Source organism: Thermobia domestica, chromosome 2 (genome assembly GCF_964235325.1).
Source record: "Thermobia domestica chromosome 2, izTheDome1.hap1.1, whole genome shotgun sequence".
NCBI classification, from domain to species: Eukaryota; Metazoa; Arthropoda; class Insecta; order Zygentoma; family Lepismatidae; genus Thermobia; species Thermobia domestica.
Window position 1 is genome coordinate 225,283,462 of NC_137455.1, and position 20,776 is coordinate 225,304,237.

At 37.6% G+C, this 20,776-nt stretch overlaps 2 protein-coding genes across 2 annotated transcripts; both read right to left on the bottom strand.

Annotated features, from left to right (window-relative positions):
- Positions 1–3,890: 3,890 nt before the first annotated feature.
- Positions 3,891–8,397, bottom strand: LOC145679350 (uncharacterized). Its single transcript, XM_081749934.1, has 4 exons — positions 6,676–8,397; positions 5,945–6,471; positions 5,144–5,856; positions 3,891–4,447 (listed from the first exon to the last, which is right to left on the bottom strand). The coding sequence occupies exons 1-4, from the start codon at positions 8,395–8,397 to the stop codon at positions 3,891–3,893; spliced, it is 3,519 nt and encodes a 1,172-aa protein (XP_081606060.1).
- A 244-nt stretch (positions 8,398–8,641) lies between these two features.
- LOC145679351 (uncharacterized) lies at positions 8,642–10,291 on the bottom strand. Its single transcript, XM_081749935.1, has one exon. It carries the CDS (start codon positions 10,289–10,291, stop codon positions 8,642–8,644), a length of 1,650 nt encoding a protein of 549 aa, XP_081606061.1.
- Positions 10,292–20,776: the final 10,485 nt, after the last annotated feature.

Sequence of the window (20,776 nt, forward strand, 5' to 3'; positions counted from 1 at the left end):
TCGACATTGATAATAGTCACTTTTGATCATTTTTATATATATATATATCTCGTTCCTCCCCCAAGTTGTGGTATTGAATTTGCATTTAAACAGGGGGAAGTATCAGTGTTCACCTTAGCGTCGCCGAAAACTATGGATTCGACACTAATATTTGGTCATTTCTGATCATTACCTGGGTATTATGTGTCATTTTCGATTACTTTTATATCTCTTCCCTTCCCTCCGCCAAGCTCCGGGGCTGAATTTGGATTTAAAGAGAATCAGAAGTGTCACTGTTTATCTCAGCGATCCGCAAAACTATAGATTCCATTTTAATATTGGTCATTTTCGATCATTTTAAAATATATTTCCCCTCCCCCTCCCCTAAACTGCACCGTCAAAGTGATATGACAGAAAGCATCTCAGGTCCGATCCTCATCTATGTTGAAAATATGATTAAGATCGATCAGCTGGTTCAAGAGTGATGAAGTCACAAAGACAGTCTTATATATATATATATATATATATATATATATATATATATATATATATATATATTCCCCCTTTTCCTCCCCTAAATTGTACCGTCAAAGTAAAATGATAAAAATCGCTCCAGGGCTGAACTTCATCTATGTTGAAAATTTGATTAAGATCGGTCGAGTGTTTGAAAAGTTATTAAGTTTTATTTATTTTTATATACCTCCCCCTCCCCTCCCCCACCCTACATTCTACCATCAAATTGAAACAAACTCTAAAACACTTTCCAGGAACGAACATCATACATGTTAAAAATTTGATTAAGATCGGTTCAACAGTTATTGTTACAAACTTAGTCACTTTTATTTTTATTTATATTCATTTTTGTACATCTACCCCTCCTCTTTCTCCCCTACGTTGCTCCGTCAAATTGAACTGACAGATAACATTCCAGGCCTGAACCTTATCTATGTTAAAAATTTGGTTGAGATTGGTCATTTGGTTCAAGAGTTATTAAGTTTTATTTATTATTTTATAACTCTCCCTTATCCCCTCCTTTAAGTTTTACCGTCAAAGTGAAATGATGAAAACACTCCCAGGCCCAAACCTCATCTATGTTGAAAATTTATTCGAGAACGGTCGGGAGGTTCAAAAGATTAGGAGTCACAAAAATAGTCACTTTCAATTTTATAATATAGATAGAATAGTATAATGTTATACCCAGGCCCGAGACCACAGAGGTTTGTAAGGGGGGGGGGCACGAATATGTTAGGGAGGCAAGTCATTAAAATTTTCCTTAAAAATATCTTAATTGTGATTTTTGTACTGATGTTTGGAGAGGTCACGAAAAGTTTAGGGGGGCCAGGCCTCCCTAGACACCTCTGGCAAGGGCGCCGATCATGGGGCCTGATGGGGCAAGGACCTCCAAAGCTGATGTGGGTCCCTTTTTTATTTAAGAATATACAATATTTGGCATAATTTGAATGCAATTTGTCTTAAAATCCTCATATATGCCTTCTGCATCTGAATGGGTCCCCCAAATTTACAGAGAAATCGGCGCCCTTGCCCTCTGGTTGCGGGTCTGGTTATATCGTTCAATCCTCGATGTGCCGTATACCTAAGGAGGCTAAAGTTATATTAATAAACAACTATTCAACGTATAAGCATCCTCCCATGAAATCAAACTTGCGGTCACATGCACTAAGTTATTGTCAATGTCTTGAAAATGTTATTTTGATATTAATTTTATGAGCACACATTAAAAATTTCCAACGGATGCTTGAGTCTCGGAGCCAAGACCATACCCATGTAGTCGTCACCTGTGGTGTACGGTATTACCGATGTTCATTACTACATTTCTCTTTAGTTTTGGAAGAACACCACTAATATGCTTTGAAATGAAATGAAGTATTTACTTTAACGTTCCACGTTATGCACCAAGGCTAAGGGAGACGGTAATGATGAAAAATGACTGAAATGGTGGAATGAAGAAAGTGGGAGGAAACGGAAAAAACTCCTAGAAAATCCACGTACACAGTGTTTGTCCACCAAAAAAGCTCACATGGCGCTGTGGCTTGAAAACGAGCAATATCTACAGAAAACGCGAACAACAAATTCAGAAAACGACATACTGTAGCTATATGCTACAGGGGCAGATCGACTCACACGGATTGCATAACCTACTGGGAACATATCCACTCCAGCAGCAGTTTTACTGAAGCCAAGAAATTCATCTTCTTTGACATTCTATAAAATTATTCAAGTAGTGCCGGTACTTGTGCAAGACTCTTGCGCAAGAGTCTTGGTCTTGGTCTTGGTCTTGCAGGTATGGTCTTGGTCTTGCACCCCTTGGTCTTGGTCTAGGTCTTGCATCGGGATTCCTAGTCTTGGTCTTGGTCTTGCATGCAAGACTCTTGCAAAAACTGCAAGACCAAGACTCTTGCGCTCATCACTATTCATTACTCATAATCACCGTCTCCTTTAGCCTTACCGGCATAATCGTGGGACGTAAAACTCAAAGATTTCATTTCATTTCAAATAAATAATGCTGTTCGGATTCATTTGATTTTATAGGTATCTCACTTTCTTCCTATATGAAATTTGGTATTGTCTAGCAGAACTGAGAAATATTTTTTCCGTCACAACTATTGTAGGTATTACAATGAAACTTGACACATGTATTACTTATAAACTACAGTAGTTTTTAAAGGTATATTATATTTGGGTGCCTTTAGTCGGGGCCGTACCAGGGGGTGCTACATTTGAAAAAAGGGACTTTTGGACGGTAAATTCCCAATCTTACCATGAATTTCCTTCTTCTTATACCTCATGTACACATGCACATAGTACTATTTGCAAGCGTGTTTTATTCTGAAGTGAATGGCATATGAACCAAGATAATCGGATGAACAGAATTGAAGCAATAGCTACTTCAGTGAAAGACCAAATAGAAAATTCAAGAATCTAAGTGCAAACACTACATACCATACATTTCTATCGACTACACTTGAACTCGAACCAATTCATCATTTTAATTTTTATTTTCGTATTCAGCATCCGCATTTGCGTAAGAAAATGTACTTTTCTATTCCGAAGCATTAAAAAAGTTAAAATTTGTTGTCCCGTGAAATTATTTGTTGGCTATCCAATAATTAAAACAAACATTAATCTTTTCGGGTTCGATTCCCAGTGAGAGGCATTAAAATTCAAACGCGTTACGTCACGTCTCATATAACCTAAGTACAGCAATGGGATACTAAACTCCAACAACCAACATCAGTAAACATTTATTTTGAAACATAATTGCGAATTTATGAAAGTAACACACATTAAAATTAAAAAACCCTTTTCCGCTTTCTTTCATAAATAATTCTTCTTCTTTTTTGTAATACTGTGTGATGATGATTGAAGAATACATCTAAAATAAAATGATGGTTCGGTGACTTATCCATTGGCAGATTTCTCCATTGGCGGATTTGTCCATTGGCAGATTTGGTAATTGGCGGATTTGTCCATTGGTAGATTTGTCCATTTTCACGATTGGCGCATTTGGTCATTGGCAGATTTGTCCTAGACTCGGAGATATATGGTAAAGGTGAGACAGTTGGCGCACTTTCTAAAACAAAGGGGAAAAAATGAATATTTATCTTTTTATGTACTTCAAAAACAGATTACATGTAATTTCAGTCATTAATGAATAATTTCAGTCATCGAAACGCACATGAACTACGTTATTGACAGTCCCTAACATCATTATGCATCCAAAAAGTGAAGATTTTAGGCATCTGCCCCACCCAGGTGGGAAAGATGGCGCACTTGGGTGGGTAAGATGGCGCAGAGAGAATGTCAAACAAAGAAAATGTTTATTACCTTACACATTCTTTCTGGTAGCCCCTAGTTTCTTGTTTTGTGTTCATCCACAAGCAGAACACTTATCAGAGTACACTGAGCATTTTCGTGTAGCCACCTTGCGCACATAGCACACTGTATTCAGTCTGCAATAGATATTGTTTCTGCATACTCAACACATACATTTTCTTTGTCACCAATAGAACTGTCACTGTCATACATGACAAGCGAAGATGCGAACGATGATGAAGAAGAGATTTTTTGGCGTCTTGTAACGTCATCTGCTTGGGACGTTGTAGGTTCTTCTTCAGAGCATCATACTTTAATTTCTTCACAATGAAATCTTGTTGGGTGAGAATATCAGCTGTTTGTTTTCTTTTCGATGTCTTTGGTCTAGATACACTAGGAGTTGGAAAAATTAGCTTAATCGCCTTGTTGGGAGTCGTTGGAGCTATGTTGTTTTCCCCTGCGGCATCGCTGGAAGTGCCATGTTTTGTTGAAGGATGACTAGGGGTTTCGGTAGTATCACGGGATGTGTTCGGTTGTGGAGTTGGAGAGTGGCCTGTGAATTTTGTAGTAACTGGAAATATGCTAGTATGTGATGTTGGAGCGTGGCTTGGATATTGTATCTGTTGAGTCTCGACTTGTGATATGACGGAAATTTAAAACATATGGTCGGGAATAGCGAACCTGTTTAGAGGAAATATTTCAGCAAATTTAATAAGTCCATTGACTGTAGTTGCTGCGTTCCCATGAGCGAAAAAGTAGTCCATCAAACTGATGGCGTTATTTTCCGGTTAGGATTCGTTAACATCAGTGGCGAAGCTAAGGAAGGGCCAAGGGGGGAAGGCCCCTTGCTCAAATTCTTGGCCCCCCTAGTGGCCCCCCTACACAGTGATATTGCTATAGGTTGACAAACGGTGAGTGGGTCGTTGCTACAAGTGAAACTACTACCAAAACGTCTCTCGACAACAGAATTACCAACTGCAGAATACCGTATGTTGCAATAGTCTGCGTTCCGAATAAAATATTGTTCTGTCTTTTGATGAATAAATGTTCACAAAACTGCTTAATTGTGATAAATGAATAAATGTTTATTTGCACTAACTACACAACAACTGAAACACTTACAACTTACTGTTATATTGTCTTTTTGTACGAATTCCGGAGGACCGTCTTGCATGGATCTCTTGGTGCTCAACTTGCTGACACTCACACACAAAAACTGTTTTTAAAACAAAAGAGAAACGTTATGAAAATGTAATGGCAATGATACAAACTCACTATAAAAGTCTCTACATTCTCCCCTCTCTTGATTGAACTAAGTCAATCAACTTACACATAATCCACATTATCCTTTTAGGTAAAGGTACAATTTTAGTAATTGGTCTCTTAACAGTCCCTGTCTTACACTTTACACTCACTACTCTCACTAGTCCATCTTTACCCGGAAACACTTGTTGAATGACACCCAATTTCCATGACAATGGAGGAGAATTGTCTTCTTTGATTAGAACCACATCTCCAATAGAAATATTAGGTTGTTTTGTTGTCCATTTTCTTCTCTGCTGGAGTTCATGTAAATAATCCTGAGACCATCGTTTCCAAAAATGCTGCTTCATCTTCTGAAGGTGATTCCATCTTGATAATCGGTTGGTCGGAATGTCCACTAGATTTGGTTCCGGAATGCTCATCAAAGGTTCACCAATAAGAAAATGTCCTGGCGACAAAAATGAAGGATCATCGGAATCATTGGATAGAACGGTGATTGGTCTTGAATTCAAACAGGCTTCTATTTGTGTTATAACTGTGTTGAGTTCTTCAAATGTCAAAATCGTGCAACCTACTATCCTTCTTAAATGAAACTTAAATGACTTCACTGCACTTTCCCAAATGCCTGCAAAATGACTTGCTCTGGGTGGAATGAAATGCCATGTAAATCTTTCTTGCACTGCAACATCTTGAATTGAGTTTTGAAATTGTTGTGAACTGAGTAGTTGTTGAAGCTCCTTAAGTTCTCGCTGCGCTCCAACGAAATTGGTTCCGTTGTCACTATAGATGTTCGAAAATTTGCCTCTTCTTGATACAAATCTTCGAAGAGCTGCTAAAAAATGCTTGGCTACTCAAATCACTCACTAACTCCATATGAATCGCTTTGGTTGCTAAGCACACGAATATTGCAACATACGCCTTTGTCACTTTACGAGATCTAGTTCCTTGCTTAATCATTAGGGGACCGGCGAAATCCACCCCTACGTGAATAAAAGCTCGAGCTGGCTGTACTCGTGCTGATGGTAATTGACCCATGAGTTGTTCTGAGGCTGACGCTTTCAATTTAAAACAAACTAGACACTGATGAGTGATAGATCGAACGACTTGTTTAGCTCGTGGGATCCAATATTTTTGCCTCAATGATGAAATCAATAACTGCGGTCCAGCATGTAACAATCTTCTATGTTCCGCTTCAATTATCAATTTGGTGAGATGCTCTTTAGGTGGTAAGATGATCTGATGTCGGCTATCATACGGTAAGTCGGAATTTTTTAGCCGTCCTCCCACTCGTAGCAACTGTTCATTATCTATAAATGGATACAAAGATTTAAGTTCACTTTCGGATGAAACTTGGTCTGATGAAGCTAAGTTCTTGAATTCTTGCGAATAACTAACCTGCTGAATTAGCTTAATGCATTGTTGTAAAGTATCACTAATTTCAGTAGTGGAAATAGTTCCTACTTTCTTCTCGTTGTGATTTTTACAATTGTAAATAAAACGACGACACAAACAAATAACTCGCAATAGTTTCCACAATGATGAAAATTTTTCCAGAAAGCTTATGTCACCTTCATAACTGACTAAAGATATGCTCGTTACTTTCCTTTCTTCGTCTACCACTTCTGATTGTTCGGGCCATGCCGATGATTCAAGCCATGCGGGTCCATGCCACCAAATATCTGCTTCCTTCAACTGTTTCGGATCCATTCCCCGTGTAATAATGTCGGCTGGATTGTCCATTGACGACACATGATGCCACTGGTTGACTGATGTGATCTCCTGTATCTCTGCAACCCTGTTTGCCACGATCTCCTTCCATCTGGCAGCTGGAGATGATATCCATGCAAGCACTATTTTTGAATCGGTCCAGAAGTAAGTACTATCCACTGAAATGTTTAATACCTGAATTATTTTGTGATACAACCTGCTCAAAAGTACTGCCGCACAAAGTTTAAGTCTTGGTAACGTTACCTTTTTAATAGGAGCTATTCTCGATTTAGAACCCAAAAGTTTAACAGTAGTTTTGCCTGAAATGTCCACAGTTTTAACATATATGCAACAGCCGTAAGCAAGTTGACTGCTGTCAGCAAACCCATGTATCTCGACATGAACATAATTCTTCAATACTACACATCTATCAATTTGTATTTCATTAACACTTGGAAGATGATGACACAGATCTAACCATTGTTGATAGAGCTCTGATGGTATTTGATCATCCCAATTGATCTTATGGATCCACAGTTGTTGTAAGAAAATCTTGAACGGAATAACTACTGGGCTTATCAGTCCTAAAGGATCAAATATTTTTGCTATGGTCGAAGTCACTTGACGTTTGGTTGGTATGTTGGACGTGAGACATTCTTTAACTGACTTGTTGGTGATGAGAAGCTTATCTGATGCAGGATTCCACGATAAACCCAATGTTGAAACACCTGACTCGGACTCAAATTCAAACGGTAAGTGAATTTCCCTATGTTCTTCTGGCACTGCTTCCAACAATGCTGGCTCGTTCGAACACCATTTTCTTAAAGTAAACCCACCGCTTTGCAATAATTGAATAAGTTCTTTCTGGAGCTTTAACGCCTGTTCAACGTTATGGCATCCTGAGCTTACATCATCCATATAAAAATCACGTTCCAATACTGTCGCTGCTTGAGGATATTTACTTCTTTCTTCTTCCGCTAACCTTCGAAGACACGCAGTCGCCAAATATGGTGATGATGCTTCACCATATGTGACCCGCTGCAACTCATAAATCTTGACTGGTTCTACTGATGAATATCTCCACAGAATTCTTTGAAGTCCAATGTCATCTTCATGAACTTTAATCATTCGATACATTGACTGAATATCCGCCGTAAAAGCAATAGGAAAGGTTCGAAATCTCGTGACAATTGAATGTAAATCTTGCTGGATTGTTGGTCCTGTCATAAGTATGTCGTTTAATGAAACCCCCATTGAAGTCTTTGCAGAAGCGTCGAAAACCACTCTTAGCTTTGTTGTGGTACTGGATGGTTTCAATACTGCATGATGTGGCAGATAACATTTCATACCATTATTTTCATGTTCTTCTTTCACTGGTTTCATATGATCTAATTCTTCATATTCCCTCATAAAGTTACAGTACTGCTCGTTAATTTCTGGACACTGCTGCAACCGTCTTTCTAGCTGGTAAAATCTACGATGAGCTAAATTATATGATTCTCCTAATGGTTTATGGTTTTGCTTAATTGGCAGACGTACAACGAATCGACCACTGCTATCTCTGGTAGTGTTTTCCTCAAAGCGTCGTTCACATTGCCTTTCTTCTTGAGTCATGACTGTTGAATGTATAGTTTCGAGCTCCCAAAATGTCTGTAACTGTCTATCAAGGTTACTTTCTTGCACAAAAAAATGACACTTGTGGTATACTAGAATCTCTTGTTGTAGGGACTTTACCCGCCAAAATGTACCCAAATTCAGTCTCTTGTACTACTGGATAATTCCCTGGTCTAGTCAGTTTATGTGATCGCAAAATGTCCAAAAACACTTCCGCGCCTAACAAAATGTCAATAGTATCTGGTTAGTGAAAATTAGGATCTGCATACACTATGTCTGTCGGCAAGTTCCAATCAGTATGATCTATTGGCCTACTTGGAATGTTATTTGTTATTTTGAGCAAAACTAAACAGTTTACATGTACATCTACACAATGCGTTGTTTCACTAATCACACTATTAATACCTTGAATTGGAACTCGGTGTTTATTTTTAGGTAGACGCAACCTTTGAACCAAATCTTCAGTTACAAAATTACTTTGACTGGCAGAATCTAATAATACTCTACATGGATGTAATTTACCATTTGCATCTCGTACATTTACTATAGCAGTAGATAACATAACAGTAACATTTGGTTTTCCCTTGAAATTGCAATAAGAACCTTGTGTTATATTTTCTCTATTCGTATTAGAATGACTCGAAAAATTTCTTGATTGTGAATTAGCAACACTGGTTTTCTCATCTGCTTTTGACATTACATCATAATGCAGCAAGGTATTATGCTTTTTACAGTCACCTGATCTGCACGTCTTTACTTTACATTCTTTTTTGAGACAGTTGAAACACAATAAATTATCTCGAACATAGTCTTGTCTTTCTTTTGCTTCAGCGTTTAAAAATGCAGGACATTTAAACAACTGATGTATTAGGTTTTGTTTACAAAAGTTACAGAAAGACTGAGTTGTTGTCACGTATGATTTGGTTGTTTTTTCTTTTTGTTTTGGTTCAGCACTCTGTCTATTTTTATCGCCCCTTGACCTTGACACTACTTCCTGCGATGGTGTATTTTTTATAGTTTCAAATGCTTGACACCTACGTTCCAAGAAAGCAAAGAACTCTGATAAGGGAGGGAAAGAATGATCTGTGATTTGTAACTCCCACGCACGCCTAGTGTTACTGTCTAATTGTGAAACGAAATGTTGAACTAACAAAACCTCTTCTAAAAATAGTGGTGTCTGCAAATCTAAAGCTCGTAATGCATTCAAGTTACTAGTAGCTGTATTAATAAATTCTCTGAATTCTGATGTAGTTTCCTTTGTGATACATTTAATATGTAACAAATTACGGACATGAGTAGCTGCAATCAAACGCTTATTTTCATACCTGTCTTTCAATAATTGCCATGCAATTTTATAATTAGCTTCTGTAACTTGCAGATTCGCTATTAAATCATACGCCTCCCCTCTCAATGCACTCCTAAGGTAATGGAACTTTTGCAACACTGACAGGTTATCGTTATTATGAATCATAACTTTAAAATTGTCTGAAAATGAAAGCCAATTTTCGTATCGTCCTTCAAATGATGGCAATTCAACACGAGGCAATTTTAATTGATCATTTGACACCTGATTCTCATTTTTTGAGGAATTGTTTGAATGAGATTCTTGGCTACGCTGAATAATAAAATCCTCTAGTTGCGCTAATACATCATAGTAATTGGTTTCAAACTCCTCCCTATATGCATCGTCCTCTACTTGTTCGTAATTTATTTCTAACTGTGATTGTACTTCATCGAACTTTTTGTACAACTCAATCATTGCAGTCTTACGTACTTTCACCTGACTAATTGTAGTTGTTGAATTAATATTACTTACGTAGTTTTGAATTCTTGTCAGCTGACTTTTGCACACACCACGTTGTTTCACTAACTTGCTTCTTTCTGAGTCCTTCATCTTGAAAAATATTGTAAGTCCACACTAACTAATAAACACAAGTCCACACACAAGTCCACACTGATGAACGTGTTCTCACTTATGTCTATTCACATAGTTTCCAGAAGAATTAATAAATGTCACTGCGCACATGAACAGCACTAAACAAAGAGCAATGTAACAATTGTTCACATACACATTCACAGTTTGTATCAAACTCTAGCTCACTGTGATCCTGTCGGAGCTGACCAATGTTCTGTCTTTTGATGAATAAATGTTCACAAAACTGCTTAATTGTGATAAATGAATAAATGTTTATTTGCACTAACTACACAACAACTGAAACACTTACAACTTACTGTTATATTGTCTTTTTTGTACGAATTCCGGAGGACCGTCTTGCATGGATCTCTTGGTGCTCAACTTGCTAACACTCACACACAAAAACTGTTTTTAAAACAAAAGAGAAACGTTATGAAAATGTAATGGCAATGATAGAAACTCACTATAAAAGTCTTTACAATATATTTATTCGTTTTTGCTTGTAGTTCAGCAAGATCTAACACACTGAAATCTGTGGGGTGCATATGCATTGACCTCACCACCTGAACATTCCTTTTAACCTGTGTCCCTTATCTAGTTATCTCCTTTGTTTTGGACAAAGAACCAAAAAGAAAAATCAAATCAGTCGGCATTGTCATTCGCTTCACTGTTGAAAGTCATACTAAAATATGAGATGCTCATTTCCAGGCCAAAATCTAAAATTGAAAAAGAAAAAATCCTCATTAGTCCCAGAACCTGCCGAAAGGTAGAATACTTAATTATAATAATACTTACAAATAACACACTACAGAACAACATTACACTTGCGTTGGACGAAAGAAGTTTTCGTACATTACTTATTATAATTTATACACCAATTCCCATTGATTATGGCGACATAGAACAAATGCATAGCATCCATTAAATAATTTGGCATTATTATTATTTTCAAAGCGTCTTAATATCGAGCCGTCTTGTTTAATTAACAATAAAAGAAGAGAGCAGAAGTTTTTATTACTTATGAAATAATCATTCCCTCTGTTTTTCGCATCCCGATCGTTTGAGAAAAATTAGATGCTGAATACTACAAGCAAGTACTATTTGCTACCGATACTGGTTCTCCCGCTCGATTACCTTCTGGTCTTGTCTTTAGTACGTCTAGTTTCCTAACACTCTTGGCCATTAGCAATTCTGTAGAATCCTTCTGGTACAATGTTAACAAGCGATACTAGCGGCCTCCAGGAAAACGGACTCAGCGCTTGATGGACCGAAACTACAAACCTGGGGAAATGTAATAAAATTCAGTGATTCTTTGTAAATAAATCGTTCAGAAGTATTTTCCTTTAAAAATTTCAACTGTACCCCATGCCGTAAACGTCGCCAACACCTAGTGGCCCACTTGCCGGTAAATGTCGATCGTCGCTATAGCGACGCGTCGAAGGACTGCCGCTAGTGTGCCACTGGCGGCAGGGTTTCGTCGAGTCGAAAGAGATATCTAGAGTCGGAGTATTGAAGTTACCACCGCGTAGCAGCGAGGACTTCATTTTGGTCCACGCTTCTTCGATTCGTCGCGGAGAATCGCGAAGGGATCAACACGAACTATTTACCAGACATGTGCATGCGGTAATTGTTATATATTATTTTTCCTCACGAATTGTTCCTAAAGTGAGCTACGGGGGCCAAGAATAACCCCGGCCTCTACATCATGAAGTGAAAAATCTTGAGATGAGTGCGTATAATTGTATGAATTTAGATGACAACTGTAGCCAATCATTTGAAAGTGAATATGGGAGAACCACGAAATAAAGTAAATAGACGCGCATCATTTTGTTATAAACTTACATGGCGAACGGATTTTATTTAATCTCAAACGGCTATCGTCGAATATCCAGGGTTACAGGAGCACTCTGATTAGCTAAATTAGAAATAGTTCAACGATTTATGCCTCTACAAGCGACACTTTCTACATTGCCTTCGTGGCTAAGTCGGAAGAGCACACGCCTAGTAATCCAAAGGTTGGTAGTTCGCGCCTCTCCTGGGGCACGTTTTTTTTTACTCTTTTAAAAGTGTTTTTTAGACTCTCCTTAATGTAACAAATTGCTCATATAGGCGATTTAACATATTTTGGTGGAGTAATTTTGTTGTTCATTGGCATTTCGTCGCGTCTCTGCCGCTGGTGGTATAATTTTCAAAACGGAAGTAGGGCCACCGCGGATCGTCGGTGCGGGGCCGCCAATTTTTGGCGAGATATCTCTAGTTACCTATCGGTGGTCCTCCGACGCCTACGGCATGGGGTAATTTAATCCCTAAAATGCTACTTCATAGGGAAATTCCAAAGTTTATCACAGAGCCAGTGTTACAATCTCCTGATTACTAATCATCAGGTAAAATACCGAGATGATACAAGTTGGTCGCGACAGTAATGTTATTTTGTGTAAAAGTGATAGTTACTCCCGTGACCTGGTTGTGTCATCTCGTTATCTTATCTGATATTTAGTAATCATAGAGATATCAGGAGTTTATGGAACTGGTCTATAAAGACTTCATTCAGTGAGTTCAGTCACTGAATACCAAATTTTATCGCAGGTTTATATTTATTCTTCGTCAAAATATGCTTAACCATTTCCGAGAAAATTACATTGTAGGAATTATGCAGAAGAGTAAATCAGTGGTGACGTGACTTTTGAACAGGATATAAGCCTATTAGTTAATGCTGTGCCTTCATATCCAACCTCAAAACTAACAATATTAATTTAGTATCGACTACAGGATAGTAGCGTTAAGTTACTTCAACTACACTTGAATTTATTTTAAGGTTTTGAATTATCCAAGGCTCAGAGAATAGAAATGAGGGAAATGAATCAATTGGGCCATAAACATTTCGCTAGTGAACTAAGGAAGAATCTTGGTAAACTCCTAAGTCGAAATATTTACCCACGAGGGATCGATCACATCATCTTCCGAATCTGAAGTCATTGTAATACCGCTAAGCTCAAATGCACATGATTGATCATACTTATGTTTTGTATTCATATGCAGTTTTATTAACTACCTAAGTAAACTACATACTTTTTTGTAATGTGAACTGTTACAAACTTGTATTGATCAATGCTTCTATGTGTTGTCAAGCTGTCAAGCACACAAGTGAAATTGGCCATTTTAACAAGAGAATATAGACGGAGCGCTGAATAAATAAAATAAAATAATTTGCCTTGTCACGTAATAATACTTGTTTATTAAAAGTTTAAGAAAGGTAACGAAGGTGTATAGTTTATACAAGTGTTTGAAGTGTTATATTTAATGTTTTTCTTTGTTGTGAGAGTGAGGAAAATCATTACAATAATAGAATGTGTTCAGTTTACTTTAAATGGAGTTTCCACTAGTCTATTTGTGAAAACCTAACATAGCAGTATGCATACCAGCTTGATTCGAAAGTACAGCTAAAGTTCTGGTAGCTCTGCCTTCGTATATAATAAGCAAATTCCTAAAATATGAGCATCATGATATGAGTGCAAATTTCAACGAGGCACTTTGTTCCCTTTTGATTTTGAGTGTTTGTGTATATATTTCTCTGCTTCTACGTTCAACCCAAATCAATCAGCCACACATATTTTAAACGCCGTGATTAAGTAACTACGTACTTATATTAGAATGGAAATCAATTGTATAAATGTGCCCTAGTTGTTTGAGGTAGTAAATTCTTATATTTTCGCTGTTTTGAAAACAGTAAAATCATGAACAACAAAGATGGAAACATTCATCTTGAACACACACACACACACACATACATACAGGTATATATATATATATATATATTAGGGTAGTCCTTAATTTTTGATTTCTGAATTTCGTTTTGGACGAACCCCTTAAAATGGTTCCATATGGGACCAAATTAAGCCAGGAGAAAAATTAGCTCCATTGAATAATATTAAATGGTGCCTCAAGAGACCTAGTTTTGAAGCCGATTACAATACATAGCATATGGAAAAAATCTGGAATAAACTCTTGTAATTTAGAAACGGCTTAAGGGAATGCAAAGATATCCTTGATAATGGAACTAGAGGAACAAACACACCTATCGTTGTATAGTATTGTCATAGCGGCCATCTTAAAGTCCGCCATCTTTTATTCAGATCAAAATTTTTAAATCGGAAGAGGGTCATGTGACATATCGTTTTGAGGTAGCGTTTCACCAGAAGCACAAATCTAACAATATTTTGAAGATAGCTTTAATCGTCTAAGAATTATTAACTGTGAAAAGATTTCACTTTTTTTTTTAGAGGCAATAATTCTTACACGACTAAAAGTAAAGACATGAGTTTGGCGCGAAAAGAACTAAAGAGATGTGCACGGTTTTACAAGAAAGAGGAACGCAAAAGAAAAATGCACTTCTGAAAATGATTTGTTAGAATTTTATACACCAAAAGACATAGAGGTAAGCATTTCAAGAAATGAAAAGGAAAACCAGTTGAGTATGTTAGATAAAATGTAAATATGGATGCGTTTATGTGTCCGGACCCTGCAAGAGATGTAAAAGGGGAAAAAACTAATTTTATTAGGCCCACTCCAAGAAAGGTTGCTGTTCTTGATCTACACAAGGCCACTGATAGAGCAACAATACATATTCTGACACCGATGGTAGATGCATTAGGCCATAATGTAGAGGAACTAGTAATAAATAGGTCTTCCATTCACCGATGCTGAGAGAAAATCCGTAGCGAAGTTGCACAGGACCACCAAAATAATTTCGGAGTGCATCAAGTGCGTTATCTGTGCAATGGGACGGAAACCTACTGCCGAATTTGACTGGCAGAAAGACTCAACAGTTTATCAATAATTATTACAGGAGATGGTCATGAGAGGCTAATTGATGTTCTCAGTTTGTCATTATCAAGATGAGAACATATTGCTTCTATACAGTTCATTAGCTTGAAGAATGGAATTTAGTAAAGTTCGTGCAGGCAGTTTATTGTAACACTACTTCCTGCAATATGTGTCATGTCAACGGTGCCTGCATTCTGCTCGAGCAGAATCTCCAGAACAATCTTCTATACCTTCCTTGAAGACACTACATTTATCAATTGGTTTTAAAATGTGTATTTGACAAGTGTTGTGTTTCGTTTGCATCTGGACTGGATGTACCCTATTTAAACGTTTTCAGAACGAATGGTTTAAAATAGACACTACATAGAAGATTACAGGGAATTTTTAGAACTGACCATCATATTCTTGGGTGGCGTACCTCCCCGAGGCGTTTTCTTTTGTTTACCTGGAACAATTCACAATGGAAGGTGGATGGGAAAAGCTATCTATTATTTAAAAATACTTCACTTTCGCCAACAATTTCGTTTAAGGAAGCAAACAGAAACGGATCTTCGGAGAGTATGCATTTTTCTGATACGACTATAACTGTATGTGCAAGCTTGATTTAAATGTGATCAAGCCTCCCATTCACCATTACAAGACCTGCAATTTTAGAAAGGTTTGTACAGTTATAGACAAATAGATACTGAATTATCTGAAGTGGCTCTTTCTAAATTTTCTCGGCATCTCTGGTACTTGACGGAGAAATACTTACCATTGGGGTTTTTTGATGAAGTTAGCATAATGGACAAACAAAAATTGGTTGAAAGAATTAAAGACTGTAAGGGGAAACCGTGAAGCAGCAAAGAGGCTTGACGCAAGAGGTGACACCGTAAAAATTATTGTGAAAAGAGAAATCAGTCATTTTGTTACAACAAACAAATTTTTCCCCAGAAATTTAAAATACTCAAAGGGTTCCTTGAGTGCGATCCGATTTCATGGTCAAATAACAATGACTATCTTCAAGGAAACACAATAGTTAAATTCATCCACGTAACAAACGATGCAACAGAAAGGCGAGTGAAACTAATAGATTACAACAACGTTCTTATGAAAAATGAGGAGCATAAACAGTTTCTTTTGCATATAGTGAAGGCCCATAGAAAATCTTTCCCTAGATGTGACAAAAGTGAACTGTGTAGCAAATAATATTGAAAACTTATTGAAAACTTACCTTAAAGCTACTACATAAATAAGGGATATTTCAATTTCTTACAAGTTATAATTTTTCTTTTTCCTCAAAATAGTCTATGAATCATCTTGATGGGAAGCCTTACTTGAAGTTCATGGGGAAACAAAGATTTAACTTTCCCTAGCAGTTTGTTTCCAATTTATGTAAAATACTTCCAAAATTCTTACAAATCTGTAGTCCATAACTACAATAAAATAACATTACATCGAAGCATTTCGTTTCTCACACGTAATAACTCTTACATGATTATTTGTAGCGTAAAAATAATGCCAGTTTGTGCTTCTGGGAAAACGCTACCTCAAAACGATATGTCACATGACCCTCTTCCTATTTGAAAATTTTGACCTGAATTCAAGATGGCGGACTTCAAGGTGGCCGCCATAATAATGCTATACATGATTAGGTTGGTTTCTTCCTCTAGTTTTATTTATTATCCAGGGTATCTTCCCATTCCCTTAAGCCGTTTCTAAATTCCAAGGGTTTATTCCAGATTTTCCCCATATACTATGCATTGTAACTGAATTCAAAACTTTAGGTCGGTTGAGGCACCATTTAAAATTATTCAATCGATTTAATTTTTCTCCTGGCTTAATTTGATTCCACATGGAACCATTTTAGGGGGTTCATCCAAGGAAATTCCTAAATTTATTTTTCCCATACAAGTACGGACCACCCTAATATATACAGGGTGCGGCAGCGTTCATAGTATTTTGTAATTTGACTTGCGTAGTACAATGACGTACTGCATGAATGCGCGCCAGCTCGTGCCGTATTCGTGTACTAATGAGCTGCCATTTCGATTGTGACAGTGATATGGAGCGGTGGAATGCACAGCATCGTGCCTTTGCTGTTGAAAGTTAATTCAAGAATAACGACTCTGTTATTGCTACCCAGCGTCTATTTCGGCAATATTTCAACATGGGACGTCATGGGAAAGTTTCAGATGGACGGAACATTGTCAGGGGGTTACGTGCATTTCGAACAACAGGTTGTGTTTGCAATGGCAAACCGGGAAGAAGTGAAAGAACTTTGCGGACACCAGAAGCCGTGGAAAATGTTAGTGCTGCAATATTGCGTAGCCCAAAATGATCTGCTCGTCGTCATTCGCAAATTGTGCATATGTCCGATCGCTCATTCAGGAGAATATTGCACGAAGATCTCCATTTTCACCCATATAAGCTGCAGATTGTTCAGGAAATTAGGCCTCGCGATTGGGTTTCACGAGAAACATTCTGCTTAACCATGCATGATCTCCTTCGCCAAAATCCACAAATGTTGCACACCATCCTGATGTCAGATGAAGCTCATTTTGAGTTATGTGGTTCAGTGAATAAACAGAATATGCGTTATTGGAGTGATATAAGCCCGCGTGAACTGCACATCAAACCCTTGCACAGTTGTCGTGTCACAGTGTGGTGTGGAGTTACTTCCTTTGGGATTATTGGCCCTTACTTCTTTGAGGATGACAGCGGTGTGGCTGTAACTGTCACCAGTGAACGCTACCTAAAGATGGTGCAAGACTTCGTTCTTCCCCAATTAGGTATGGTCGATGTGGATGTAGAACAATTATGGTTTCAACAAGACGGAGCGACCTCGCATACAGGCAGAATTTGCATGGATTTCTTGCGACAGATACTTCCAGTAGAGTAATTTCCCGTTTTGGTGACATTTCCTGGTCGCCTAGCTCACCTGATCTTTCATGTGCAGACTTTTTCCTTTGGGGTTACCTGAAGCAAGAAGTGTTACGAACACGTTGTGCCATCATTCCTGAGTCGAAGTATCGCATTAGAACTGCCGTCGGCAATGTCCCAAAGAATAAGTTTCGCCGAGTTATGGAAAGCTTCCAACGCCGCCTAGATGAATGTGTTGTGCCGAGGGGGCATCATTTGACAGGAGTCATATTTAAAAAGTAATCCACGCAATGGACAATGACTTACACATTAGTAAATGGCATACCTTTAACCAGTGTTGGGAAGTAACGTAACGCAAGTAACGCGTTACTTGTAACGCGTTACTTTTAAGTAACGTTTCCTAGGAACGCGTTACATTTATTTAAAGTAACTGTAACGGTAACGCGTTACAAATTTTTAAGTAACGTACCTAGTTTGCGTTACTTTTTCCGCGTTACATTTTGGATGAGTAACTACAATATATGCATTTTTTTTTTCGGAAACAAATGTTTCTTTCCTGTAAGTGAATTTCTCAGAATGAAACAATCGAGCATGAACTACGTACGTCAGTGACCGACAGTCACAGACAAACAGAGAAACAGATAAGTTCGTAGTGCCACTTGCTGTTTTTTGAAGATGAGGACAGCCTTAGGGAAATCACGTGTACTGATTGCAAACACCTGGAAGATTTTGCCGTAGATTTTCACAGTTCCAAATCTATACATTCAGTGAGTGAACTAGGAGTGCAATGATACCGGTAGTCTATTTTACTTTGATTGGTGTTGTTTTTATAAAGATGGGAAACGAAAATATTTTACCGTTCGAACATTTGAAAAAATACTTTTTTCTTAAGAGCTGAGGATGATGGTGGACAGAATTTAAAAGTAAAGTGTCTGAAGCGCCCCGGCAGAAAATATTTATCAACAACTAGGGTGCCATAATTAACGATTTACAGTAAGGGGTTAATATGAATAAACTGTGTTTTGATGAGCAGGCCTACTTTATTACTAGAAAATAGTTTGCTGATGGTACGTAATATTGGAGTTCTTTCAGATCAGTTTGCTTATCCTAGAGTCCCGTTGGTTATAGAGTAGTGTAATGTTTCTCTATATTCTTTATTTTTAATTTTACATAACAACATTGCTATTATTATATAATTAGTTTAGCAGAATAAGAATAAGCAACCGTTTTTTCTAACGCATAGGGATGAACACGAGTCAAGCTAAAACTCGACTCGACTCGAATTCAAGTCGAGTTTCGAGTCAGGTCAAGGGTAATATCCTCGAGTCGATTCAGTTTTTCGCGTCGAGTTTCGAGTCCAGTCGAGTTTGATAAATTGCACGTTCGTTTTCATGGCCTGATTACACTGGAAAACGAAAGCCATGGAATACTTTTAATGTTGCTCACGAGAGGGGACACTGCTCGCATCTTTCTCGTCTCGATAACGAGACCACAAGAGATTTTTTATAACAAGCTCAGTTCGGCTTGGATCAACTGAGAAGATGGCTCGAGCCGGCTCACTTGGGGTGAACCATCGGCTGGAGCTTGCTTGGTAGGGATGAGCCATTTGCTCGGTTCGGCTCAACTGAGCTAAGGGCTCTAGCCGAGTCGGTTGGGTGAGCTGTTAGCTCGACTTACTTCTTGGTTCGGGTCGATAGTGAATGAGCTGTGAGTCGAGCTGCTCGAGTCGTTGACAATTCTAAACCCGAGCCGAGCAGTTTTGAAGATATTTGGCCAGTACCCTAGACCCTCAACCCAAATTCAGAAGCTCGTGAACAATGTCCTTGACTCCTAGACTTCACGACTACCGAGGTTGGCAATCAACTAGTTTTTTAGTATTCAAATACAAACCGCCTATCTTTCTTTTTATATAAAGTGTTGTTATAAATAATAATAATAATAATAATAATAATAATAATAATAATAATAATAATAATAATAATAATAATAATAATAATAATAATAAAAGTTGTAGTAGTAGTAGTGTCATTGATAATAATTATACTGTCTATGTAATATACTTGAAAAATGTACTCGAAACTACACATCGGATTTGGCTCGAGTCGAGTTGGAGGAAATTTTTAGAGTCGAGTTCTCGGGCGAGCTCAAAGATGTCTGTTTCCAGTCGAATCGAGTGTCAAAGAAAACTCGCTCGAACTTGCTCGTGTCCATCTCTACGAGTAACGCAGTATGGCATTTTATCAAGGTTACATTACATGAAAATGTTCATATATCAAGTAAAAATTTGTTCTTGCATTTACATAAAGCGATTCAGAACGTGTATTATTATTATTATTATTATTATTATTATTATTATTATTATTATTATTTATTTATTTATTTATTTATTTATTTATTTTTTTCACATTTTTAAAGTTTCGGACCTAAAAGTAACGCGTTACTTTCGAAGTAAAGTAACAGTTACTTTTTGGGGGCAAGTAACGCGTTACTAACGCGTTACATTTTAAGAGAAAATAAAGTAACTTGTAACGCGTTACATTTTTACAAGTAACTTACCCAGCACTGCCTTTAACTATTAATTGACATAAGAGGTAATAAATAAATTACAGTTACTGCCTGATGGTGTGTTTTTAATATCCTACTATGAACGCTGCCGCACCCTGTATATATATATACAGTAAAACCTGTCAACTTGGCCATCTCTCTAAGTTGACCACCTGCTTATCTTGGCCTGGTTCGTCTTGAACCTGCATTTTTCCAGAAGGCATTCGCTACTTA

Excerpts from the sequence above, each read along its gene's own strand:
- LOC145679350 (XM_081749934.1), bottom strand. The coding sequence starts at position 8,397 with ATGACTCAAGAAGAAAGGCAATGTGAACGACGCTTTGAGGAAAACACT. Across the intron at positions 6,472-6,675 it reads TGGTAGACGAAGAAAGGAAA|GTTAGTTATTCGCAAGAATT; the intron begins GTAACGAGCATA and ends CTAATTCAGCAG. Across the intron at positions 4,448-5,143 it reads AAGGATAATGTGGATTATGT|TCGAGACTCAACAGATACAA; the intron begins GTAAGTTGATTG and ends TCATATCACAAG.
- LOC145679351 (XM_081749935.1), bottom strand. The coding sequence starts at position 10,291 with ATGAAGGACTCAGAAAGAAGCAAGTTAGTGAAACAACGTGGTGTGTGC.